General features: G+C 41.7%; 1 protein-coding gene across 2 annotated transcripts in view; it reads right to left on the bottom strand.

Annotated features, from left to right (window-relative positions):
• Positions 1 to 12,464, bottom strand: part of LOC149222612 (EH domain-containing protein 1-like) — a 282,069-nt gene that overhangs the window by 241,748 nt on the left and 27,857 nt on the right. Inside the window, exons 3-7 of one of the 2 annotated variants that reach the window (XM_089385524.1) lie at positions 8,129 to 8,197; positions 7,968 to 8,025; positions 7,717 to 7,769; positions 7,550 to 7,592; positions 7,371 to 7,435 (exon numbers count right to left, since the gene is read on the bottom strand). In XM_089385524.1, the coding sequence (XP_089241650.1) occupies positions 7,371 to 7,435; positions 7,550 to 7,592; positions 7,717 to 7,769; positions 7,968 to 8,025; positions 8,129 to 8,197 (288 nt within the window). The remainder of the gene's footprint in view (positions 1 to 7,370; positions 7,436 to 7,549; positions 7,593 to 7,716; positions 7,770 to 7,967; positions 8,026 to 8,128; positions 8,198 to 12,464) is intronic. The other variant, XM_089385525.1, reaches the window with a different exon arrangement.

Raw genomic sequence — 12,464 nt, 5'->3', positions numbered from 1 at the left:
AATGAGGCATCCCAGTCTATGACAAAGCTTCAGAACGACAGCCACCTACAACTGACTAATGAGCATGTCTTGCATGTTGGGTTGTCTATGGCGGAGTAGTTGGAGGCCCATGTTGAGCCCATGATGGAGGAGGATGTGCAGCCATCCTTTCAACTAGCCATTGATGAGGGGTAGCATAGAGACCACACATTGGGATTCTAGCACAATTCACTTCAGAGGCAAACAGACGGGATCTACAACGTTATCATCCCACCCCTACGCATTGGATTGACAAAGGCGGAGTTGTCTAGACATATTAGAGGGGATGACTAGGCTAGCAGCACTATTGGGTCACCTTTGCCCACTGGAGAGAGGGAGACGGCACTACCTAGTTAGATCTCATGTGTTGACCTGGATAGCTGGATGAGATAATCGGAGTTGAACAAGGTGCAACATCCACATGTCAGGGTTGTTCTATGTGCGGGGGTTCGTGCATTTGATCCCTCTCTTGGGGTTGGATGACAAGAGATTTTGAGTTGGTACCCTATGGAGTGGGCTATGGAGATGGTGGTGGACCTGGGTGTAGCTCAGCAGCAACTTCCAGGCACTAGGGATACTGGAATCCTAGACTGGCATTGGGATCCGGGTGGGACAACCTATCACTTCCCAGGTATGCTAGTTGACTCCGACCTGGAGGATACAGTTGACCTAGCAGTTGAGCAACTTCACTAGGGGAGTTTCGGTCAGCCCCAGTGGCCAACCAGTTTATGGACATGCTTCTTGGGTTGACTTGGTACGACATTTGTACACGATCACGAGGTGATCAACATACTCTGGCAGGAGTTTGTCGAAGGAGGTGACATTGGCAGGCCAGCAGACGGCGCCTTGTATGGAGTTGGGGATTCTTCTCCTTTGTGTGGGGCACAGAGGTCACAGAGGAGCGCAGTGGTGACAACCCTACTGACACATAAGGAGATTCACTTTTCGGATCCCTCAGAGAGGATTTAGAGTGAAGGTCCATTCATCGGCAGGTATAGTGATACGATGGTGGAGGTGATGATATCGATCAGGTGTGGGCCGACATGTAGAGACACAGCTCTAGGCCATCACATCAAGGGATGTGTGGGAGCATGTAGCGTTGAGTAGTGGACTACCAATGGACATGGAGGTGCATGGTGGTGTATCGTAGTGTGTTGGATTGTGTTGTGGAGTAGGAGTGTCTTACATCACATTGACTACACACAGGGAGTGATTGGCACCTTGACACAGACAGGGCACAGGACGGTACAAGGTGGTATAGCGGTAGTCAGGGATTTCCTATGGTGTACAAAGACAGGTCTTCACCTAGTTTATCAGCAGATCCGAGACAGAGAGAGGGGCAACCATAGGGTTATTCTTCAATACCCCAGCAGATTCTTGATCCTGATTCCTACCCTTGGGGACCTACCCACCCATCACTCTCCAATTGAGACGTTTGGTGGAGGCACGGGCTGACAGATGCATCTTAGGGACAGCTTGGTTTACTACAGAGGTAGCATAGGTTCCACTCCTAGGCTCACACGGGGGGAGTCGATTGCGAGGGAACTGCATGATGCACTTCGGGCGAGACAGTCTGAGGTGTCACAGGAGCCTGAGGGACGATGGATGGTAGCCTTCGTTTACAGGAGGGCACCCATACTCCGAGCAGTATCCAGTTGTATCATCAAGAATTGGGATAGCGAAGCAGGGCAGGAATTGGGATTGCATGGTTTGGCAGGGGCAGGGCAGGTTGGCTTGCGCGAAACAGACTCCTGATACCTGGGGTCCACCCATGGGATACATACAGGGATCAGAGATGAGGGCCAAATGGGTTCTAGCAGGTAGCAGTGCTACGCAGCGACATTCCGCGAGGAGTGGGAGTTATGAGATCCCAGTATGGTTGGGGGATCCAAGGATCCGGTTGGCAAGTGGATCACTTCCCTTGGTGATGAGCAGGGTCATGTCAGAGGGTGATCCAGTTCACCTTGGGCTTGACACATGGGGGATCACTAAGACCTCCATTGCATGGCAAGGCAGACTTATCCTGTTGTTTCTCAGGGTCGAGATTGGCAGTAGAGGCATAGATATCAACATCATGGAGATGCCAGGACAGGATGAGCTTGGCTCTCACAGATTTTTCACCACTAGGCCTCAGGAGGGGAGGGTATAGTTTGCACACAGTGGGCAGGTTGAGCATGTTGCAACGCCGGTTATGACTAGAGAGTTGCAGCGCCAACATGGCAGTTTCCTTTGGCAATCAACACGAGATCTCAACCTCTCAAGGCTTGGCAGTTCAGCCACATTCAGGGATGTGGTAGTTTCTACAGAGGATGATTATACAGGCCTTCCATTGGGTTTCAGTTGCAAGAAGAGAAGTTTGCCCCCTAGAGATTCAATGATGACTTGGGGCACTGCGCTAGTATGGCAGGATGATTGGCATGTATGGGTTTTGGCGATCATTGGCACTATTCGATGGCAGGCAGCAAGAATTGAGAGCGATGGGCCTCCAATCTAGTTACGGGGTCCAGGGATCCATTGGGTTAAAGGACTACCTTGTTTTGGGAGGATCATGGGGATGGCAGAGACAGGATTGCATCCTCCTCTGGATGACAGATCAGAGACCATTAGGATGATCACTACGGGGCGAGGAAGGCCCTTCTCGCTATTATTTCGACAAGAGTTTGGGCATGCAACGGTAGATGGTAACCTTGGCAGGGTGCCCTGGCAGGATAGACTTGCGTGCAGTGGAATTCTCCCTTATTTGATGTGTACTATGTAGCAGAGGTTTACCAGAGTGGATGACTTTGCAGGTGCATGAGTGGGTCGCAGTTATGACCAGGCTAGGGCAACATCCACTTGATGGACTCAATTTGAGATTAGTTTGGGACCCGGGAGCTACAAGGTTGAGCAGATGGGTTATGAATTGGGAAGATTGGGTTCCCACAGTGGGAGGTCACCCAGATCTACCATTGGGACTCCTTTATGACAGGTCAGCACAGGGATCGAGAGTGATTGGGACCTCAATATTGCTCGCAGTGGTAATTGGGTCAACATGGAGAGAGCGCTTGTTCGGCAGTTGCTCAAGGACAAGCAACATTTTGGCGAGGAGGACTGTGACACTCCCGCTTCGCAATATTGCTAAGGGAAATATCAATCTTGCCCAATTTTGTCTTATTTCATGTTTGCACTTAGGAGATGTGAGTTTAGAGGTCCCACACGAATTTTGGGAAAAAGTGGGGGCCCAAACATTAGGAAGGAAGGGAAATATTGCGGCTCTAGTGGAGCGTGGGAGGCACTCCATGGAGAATTATGGCTCACATGTGGAGTACGCTCTCATTGGAGCGAAGTTGGTGGGGGAAAGTCGAGTTGGGCCCACATGGGCATCTTGGAGGATCTTTGATAAAGAGAGCAACAAGCACTTATTTTGGGCATTCATTCATCTATTCAGAAATCTTGTCTTTGACATAGCACACTTGAGTTGAAGCCAAGTCTGCAAGTGTTGTTTAGCACACGAGTGTCTCTGAGCGGAGATCTCAACCCTTGCTTCGGTGGACTTCGAGTGCCAGCCCAAGGAGGGAGTTCCATCTAGTTCTGATTGTTCCAACAATGGGAGTGTGAGTTTGTGGGGAGGAGACACTAGCAGCAGCACAGGGACTACGCAGTGCTTGGAGGAGACACACTTGGGAGTTGAGGAGTGAAGGGAGTTTGGGCCTAAGATTTGAGGAGTCCGGGAGAGCCCTTGCTTGGAGTTTGCAACTATTTTAGGGAATTTTTCAGCACTTTGGAGGAACAGCAAACGCAGAATCTGTTGCAAGTCACATCTTCTGCTTGTGGAGGAGTGGCCAAGCATTTGGGGTCATTTTTGGAGCGTCAAAACTAGGACAAACCCTTTTTGGGTTTTTTTGGGTTTCTGACAAGGACCTCATAAATAATTCGGCAGAATTTTCTGGGCAGGTTTGAGGGTTCAAATGGGGATCCCAATTCATCCAGCAACTAGAGGAGCTAGGGGAAATTTGGACCGAAATTTCGAAGTCAACATTTGGCCAATCCCTTCGTGGGTTTTTGTGGGTTATTTGCAATTGGTGGAGAGCCCGGGTTATATTCCCGGAATTTTCTGAGCACCGAAGGAGGCCCTAGCAACCATTCTACACAGCCAGTAGCACACACTTTCTGGGCATATCAGCGCAGTGCCAAGGAAAACCAGCAAGCACCCTTGGAGGAGATCTCATATTCATTACTTGGGCTTAGCTAACTTGCCTAGGGCAAGCCCAGGTGCATACTTTCCAACCACCTATTGTACTTCATGATTTATTAATAAAATGGCTCAGCAACGTAGTTTTTGGCTTTAAAATGGTGTTCTGGTGGTTTGAGTAATTTTCTGTGTGTTCTTGATATGTTTTTTTTGTTTATCATTGTAATTTTCCATTAGGAATATTACATAATATATCATGATTATTATCATAATTTTTACTTATTATTTATATTTAATTATTAGTATTTATCAAGAGTATTACTTATTTTTATGATTTATGATTATTATTTGGCATCAATTTAACTTTAATATTAGTTAATATTATATATATATATATATATATTCCTCTTCTTTGACCTGGTCCTTCTTAACCATTTTGACTCTTTCCTTTCCTAGCATTTTGGATCTCTCTATTTTACTAATTTCTATTCTAATTTGACTCCTGGTTTATTGGTTTTTTCCTTGATCCTCTCCCTAAGTCACTCCTCCTTATTCTTCTTACCCTCAACGTTCACCCTCGTCAAAATTTTACTTATCCCTGGTCTCTCACTTCGCAACCTTTCACTCAGCTTTCTGTCCCTCATGATGGGTAAGTGTTCACCCGAAACATCGGAAGTTTCAAGAATTACACACAGTTTACTCCAAAAGCAATTTCATCATAGAAGGGACTTCCATGCATATGATTGCAAACGAGACCAACCCTCTTTTCACAGCACACTACAAATTAAATAAGAAAGAAAGATGTAAAAACTACATTACTACCTAAGAAACATGACACATCCCCTAGAGCCTGCATGTTTATATTCCACGTGTCGGACACAATTTTGACACGTGTCCTAAAATAAGATACATGGCAAACTCATGTCCAACACCTGCCCTACCACATCCAGAGGTGTCAGGCATGCAAGGGGGCAAAACAAAATTAGAAAAAGTGATTCTCGCCTCTATTTTCACTTTCAGCCACAGGAAAACTCTCTAACATTGTGCAGGTAAAAGAGAAAACCAAATTTCAAGGGACTCCAGGAGATTTGAAGGCACTCAGATTTGTTATTTCTCCAACAGCGATGTTCTTTTTCATTCATACCTAAAAATCATGGTTAATCATCAAGGGTTGCTGGTAAAGGTCAAAGAAAGGCAAGAATGTCAATGTTGATGTTGCACATGTTGCCCGACTCCTCCAAGTCTAAATATTGTTGTTACTGCTCCAGCTGCTGCAAATGGAGTTGCCAACCCTGCTATAGCAAGATAGTACGCTCAAGAAAGAAAATGTCCATTCTATCTAGTATCTACCTTATTGTGTATATGCCATCAGCATTCACACCTACATTATCAGTATCTATGTAATACATTTTATTTTGATGAAATTTAATGACCTCATGAGAAAACTGTAGTTTATGGTTCTAACTTCTAAACCTTTATTTTAGGCATATTGATTTTTTTAATATTCTATTTTCTTGTATGTTTGATATAATAACTGATTTCATCGTCAATTGTGTCTAGTCCAAGTGGTTGTGGGATGAAGCATTATCCTTCCCAGTCAGGTTCTACTCCCCATAAGTGACATGTTGAGATCAAAATGAGTATATTGTTGTAACAGCTTTGAGCCCTGCTTTTGACCTGACCTTGAGCCCTAGATTTGGCATTTCTCCAATAGCAATGTTATTTTTCATTCATACCTAAAAATCATGGCTTAATCATCAAGGGCTGCTGGTAAAGGTCAAAGAAGAGGGAAGAATGTCAATGTTGATGTTGCCCATGTTGCACCGCTCCTCCAAGTCCATATATTGTTGTTACTGCTCCATATGCTGCAAATGGAGTTGCCAGCGCACTGCAAATAACCCTGCTATAGCAAGATAGCAAGCTCGAGAAAGGAAAAGTCCATTCTATCTAGTATCTACCTTATTGTGTATATGCCATAAGCATTCCCGAATCCCACCTACATTATCAGTATCTAATGTAATACATTTTGGTTTTAATGACATTAAATGACTTGATGAGAAAACTGTAGTTTATGGTTCTAACTTCTAAACCTTTATTTTAGGTGTACTGATTTTTTTAATATTCTAATTTCTTGTGTGTTTGATATAGTAACTGGTTTTATCGTCAATTGGGTCTAATCCAAGTGGTTGTGGGATGACGTGTTATCCTTCCCACCCAGTTTCTATTCCCATAAGTGACATGTTGACCTCATAATGAGCATATTGTTGTAACAGCTTTAAGCTCTGTTTTTGACCTGACCCTGTGCCCTGAAAAAACTAAGGTTTACTCTGTGGACCATCCTCGGAATGAGAAGAAGTGCCTGACAGTTGTCTCCAAGATATGTTACCTAGGAAAAAGATGGAACTAGTTTTATCAACGTTTTACAAATGTTCTAAAAAATTGAATCTTTACATCTATATAGTTATTTTTGCAATTGCAATATTTTAATATATCTAATTTCTTTTTAATATATATATATATATATAAGGCGAGTCCCCTGTGTCACATTTCAAAAGTCGATGTATCCTATGTCGGACACTCATATCCATGTGTCCCAAGTGTCCCATATGCCAGTGTCATGTGACTTAGATTACAACTCTAACTTAATTAACCTAAAAACTAAAATCTGGCAAACATTTGTGTATTCCAAGATCTTGGAATGCAAAAAGTGGGGCAAATTTTCTTTAAACTTCTTAAGGCAAGTAGGAACACCCTCAAACACACCTGAAATGCTTTTCAAATGTCCTTAAAACAGGGCCAATAACAACCATGGGAGAGAAAAAGGAATTAACATTCAATGCACTCTAGATTGTAAAAAAAAAAAACATTATGTTACATTTCACCACAAGGTACTTGCATTTGGAGTTTTCTATTCACAAGTATAAGGCATTTATAACATAATGAGTTTTGGCTAGAGCTTGAAATCTAATACAATCTATTGGCAGGCTTGAATATATTTATAAAAACAATATAGAAATATAATCTCTAAAGCCACTCGATAGATATATTTCCTCTCAAAAGTAATTAACTACAGTGATTTATCCTCTTACAGAACATGAGAAAGTATTGATGGAAGATTGTCCACTTCCATCACTTCAAAAAACAACAAAAGTGCCACAACTTCATTTCATTGCCAAAATACCTTCTTTGTAAATTTTGATGTAAACCACTGAGCTGCCTCCATCAGTGCTCGAGTTGATGTACCTGCTAACATCGTGCACATTTCATATGATTAGAATCCAGACACCAAAATTTCAGTTCTTTTTTAGGGTGGATCATATAAGTTCACTCAAATTGTACCATTAAAAAATATATCATTACCATTTGAATCTGCTCCCTTTTTCATGGGTGATCGTCTTCCTTTCTGTACATTACCAGTTCCAAAATAATGCAATATTGTATTCAGAACTAGATATGAAAATGACAAATGTGAATGAATGTCTTTGGAGAGACCAAAAGAAAGCAAAAATATTCAGAACAACACGTACAGATATCATCTCATCCAACCCTTCCATTGCTGGACGACTGATCATCTCCAAATCTGATGGATACATTAGATTAAATCAACCAGCCTGTATTTGTAAAGGGTGAACTTTCTAAGTTAAAGATACAGGACCAATACTACTAATTATCTATTGATTTGGATTGTAAGCAGGTAGAATGTGATAGAAGTAACATCTGATCAATGTGATACATTGCAAGACACACAAAATAATTGTAAACCTCTAGAAACCTTCACCTGTATTCTTCAGAATGTCAGCAGTTATCTCTTTTCCACTCTGTGCTAGAGAAATTATCTGTTCAACATAATCCAGGCAATTACTACAACACGAATCCCTATTCCATACTAGGTACCACATATGTATTTACAAAACCAAAAGTAAAGATATAAGTAAAAACCTGCATTGCCATAACAAACTCCTTGAATCCAAGAAAACCTTGGCGTTTTGAATCTGCAACAGCCCACACCTATTGTAAAGAAAAAAGCCAAGGGTCAGAATCCAACTTTTAGCATCTGAAACATGCAGCCTCCCAGAAATCCATGGTTGAATTACCATTAATCCTAACGTCACAAAAATATCAAACACGATTTGAAACTGTAAAACAACTCAACAGACATCCAGACACTCCTACATGGTCATATTACAAAGAAAAGAATGTCTAATATTTAGAAAAGAAAATAGATTATGCTGAGCTAGGGCAATATCGAGGAGGAGCAAGTCAATTATATGGAGGATGAAGAAAAGACCTTCCAAAAATCAATCTTTGTGTCAAGGGATGAACTAGTGGAAATATGGAAAGGATCTAGGGCCTTATGTGAAAACAAGGAGGAACCACAAGACAGCTCGATATACTTTGGAAACCATAATCCTAAGGCTGATAATCCAAAAGGAATTGTGGTAGCAAACATTAACGATGACAAGGCTGATGTGATACATGACCAGATCTCGAATGAGGTCAAAGGCATATGTTACCAGTCAAACTCTTACCTAGGAAGAAAAGCCCAAACCTAACTGGGAGAACCTAGAGGCAACTCTCACGCAAGCCACCCATTGTCACCCTGATGGCCTTGCCCCACTCTTCAAACCAAAGGAAGGAAAATTTCTCCTCTCTAGGCGGGAAATCCTATGAGTCAATCAAGCTAAATCATTGTAAAGGATGACTGTCTTCCTAACTTGAACTGATAAAGAGATCTAGAGACTAATATCCAATTTATTTTTAAAGTTTGAAGACATATTAATGTTAATATCTCTAACCCCAGATACTGGATAATTATTAACCTAGCAGAATCCTTGCTGTAAAATAATTACTACTGCAGATCTACTGAATAAAATGCAATGTTGAGAATTTAAACACAAATAAAATATAACAGCGGAAACAAAAATAATACACCAATCTCAAACATATGCACACATTAATTCTTGCCCTTCAAATCTGTTGATTCATTAATAATAAGCTTCAGCATACAAGGGTTCCCTTACTGGAATAATGGCCCTCGAAGGAAAAATACAAATAGCAAAACCCTGGAAAGTTTTCCACTGATAAAACCCTCCAAAACCTGTCCTTCAATTTTGCTAGCTGATTTGGATCCTTCTCCCTTGCTGGCTGATCTGGATCCTTCTCCCTTGCTACCCCTTGCACTCCTCCTCGGACTCTATACACTTGGATGAATGTCCTTCACCACCCAATCACTGAAATCTCACTATCTCACTGTTTATTGTGCTCAAAAGATGGGTCTTCTCCATTAGCCTGGCCTTCCTTTTATAAGTTCGAGTTATTGACCAAATCCACAACTCAAATCTCCAATAAGATTAACAATTGAGATTAGATCTCAATATCACTTGAGATCAACAATTGAGTTTCATCTAATTTATTAATGCAAATAACTTTTGCATTTCCTTAGATTTTAACTCACTTTTTCCTATAAAAGACAATTACTTTAATAACTCCTTTAAATAAAGTAATTGCTAAGGTTAAGAGTCACTTTGGACCACTTCCACATGTCTAGAGACTTAGACCTATGCAGAAGCACCTATCTGATGCTACAAACATCAACACTCCCTCATAGCAAGGAAGGTACTTCCTAAAGAGCCACCTGGGACTGGTTTTCCCTCCGATCTTGGCACAATGTCTCGTGCATCATCCTTCACCATGGCTTTTCTCTAAACCCCTTAGTTTGTTTCCTCCTCAATAATGTTAGTTATCAGTGCCATGCAATCTGGAACTTCTTCGGAGGCCTTCTCTCTCTACATGTGCTCCTATAAGCCTCCACATGCTCCCAAACATCCTTCAATGTCTGCTCAAACCACTTGGCCCCCTGAGAGAACTTGAAGGAGCTACTAGCTCCTCCCAACCTAAAGGTTGACTCCTTGAACTCAAAGTCTCTACATGTTGTTCTCTATTTAGGCCTCCTGCTCCTTGTCCTCTATCACTGCTAGTGGCAACTCATAAGACTTTTTAGATGCCAAGTTCTCCTCGAACTTAACATTTCTACTCACAATTGTTTTCCTCTGCGTTGTTATTAAGTTCCCCCATTATCAAACCTCGAGACATTGATCGTCTTGTTCTTCATAGGAACATGGATGTATATTGAACAACTAAAGATTCTCAAATGTCCCATCTCTAGCTTCACCTCTATGAATGCCTCCTCAAGAGTCTTGTCCCCCATTATCCTGTAAGGACTCCTACTTTGCACATATATTGTAGTGTTACACACCTTTGCCCAAAGAAACATAGGCAGCTCTTGGTCATGTATCATTGGCTTGGCAAAACCGATGATGGAGCCATAATTTCTATCTACAACCCCATTTGTTGAGGGTCGTACGAAACTATCATCTCCCTCTTGATCCCTGCCTCCTTGAAGAAGTCCTTGAAGTCATTAAAGGTGTACTCTCCCCCATTATCTGACCTCATGACATTGATCTTCTTACCTGTCTAATTCTTTGTTGAATTTAAGAGACCTTCTAATCCAATAATTACTTTGTATGAATTCTTTAATTTAATCCTTCATGTCCTCACATTCATCATTAAGCAATTACACAGAAGATCTCAACATTAGAAACAAAAATGACAATAGGATCATAAAGAGAGCCAAACACAAGAGACACAAAAATTTTACCCTAGGAAAACCCTAACTAGGGAAAAACCCAATAACCTTTTCTTAGAGAAATTGTCCAATTCAACAAGAGATACAATATGATCTTCCAGTCAAAAATAAAGTCAAATTGACCAGTCAACAAGCCCTAGTCAAACTGCTCATAAATCTAGTCAAACTGCTACCCATAAACTTCGTTCAGCTTTGGTCAACTAGGGTGAATTTCGGCCTCCTACTCTTCCACAGAAATTCAATCTTCAGCTTAGAAAAATATACAAAAACGTAACAATTTGCTCCTACACGTACGAAGTCAAAAGGAGGTCAAACAAAGATAAGATAACTTGGTCAACGCTGGACTATGTGGTCAAACTTCAGATTGCTCCACTTCACTTCCTTTTGCATAGATGAACAGAAGATACTTTGTCTTGTTGTTATCAAAATTGGTGTACAATGTAAGAGGTCAAATGGCCTTTATATAGTCATCAAATGAGCCCGAATTGATGTGTCTATGTGTTGGGCCGACTTGACCTTTTGGAGGAGCCTATTTGACTTTTGGAGGTAACATAAATTCAATTTTAAATTTTAAATTTTCTTCTTTTCATTTTCTTTTTAGGGCCAACTTGGAGTAGTTGGGAATATCGACCATAGCTACCCAAAAATTCAACACTCCCTCTTAGCTATGGAGGTATTCACATTGACTTCTTCAAATGTATCTCTTTGTTTAAAAATTTCTCCATCCCAAGAAAAGGTTGAATGAGCTCAGCGATGTTGATGAATCCATCCACTTCACGTTCTATACCAAAGCTACCTGGAAAGCATCATACAAAGGAATCTATTCACCCACTAGATATATACCCTTTGCAAATAGATCTAGTCATCCACAAGCCAATTACCCATTGGTTGGTTGAGTAGCCCCTAAACACATTACTAGTCCTTGTTTCACCAATCCACCAAATCGTCACTTGGAATCAAACACCCCCTGACACATGGTGAAACCCTGGGCCCATATACCCTTCCCACATGTCCTCAAATGTTGTTTAATGGCAAATCACTTGCCCGATGCTATAGGCACTCACTCAACCCACTAGCCAAGTAACCCTTGGCAATATGATCAGGTAACCCCTAACCAGGGGTACACTCTGGGCCTTGATGCTCACAGGGCCAATTTCCCTAGCCACATTACATGGCCCCCAGTCATTACCCATGAAATGTCAATATCCTAATCTAGGGAGAATCTTCGCCCCTTGATGCTACAACATCAACACTCCCTTTAACCAAGGGAAGCATTCTCAACCACTCCAAGCTTGTCCCTGAAGTATACAAACTTCATCCTGAGACAAAGACCTTGTGAGAATGTCAACAATCCTACTCGTTTGTAGAAATGAATTGGAGTCTCACTGCTCCCGCATGTACCATATCCTGATACTTGATCTTAAAGTGCTTCGACTTGTCATCATGGTCATCTCCAACATTTGATCAAACAATCCTACAAATTGCGTCTGAAGCCACACTGCTTCACAACTCGCCAAATTAGCTGCAATATACTCAACCTCTACAGTCTTGAGTGTGACAGATGTCTGCTTCCTGCACAAGCAGAATCCAACCTGAATCATCATCCCAATGTGCTCTTCCTGTCTTCAA

This window comes from Pinus tabuliformis, chromosome Q (genome assembly GCF_031772625.1).
Source record: "Pinus tabuliformis cultivar Carrire ecotype Pingquan chromosome Q, CPIR1, whole genome shotgun sequence".
NCBI lineage: Eukaryota > Viridiplantae > Streptophyta > Pinopsida > Pinales > Pinaceae > Pinus > Pinus tabuliformis.
The sequence above is the reverse complement of the archived record's forward strand: the minus strand, read 5'-3'. Positions and strand labels throughout refer to the sequence as shown.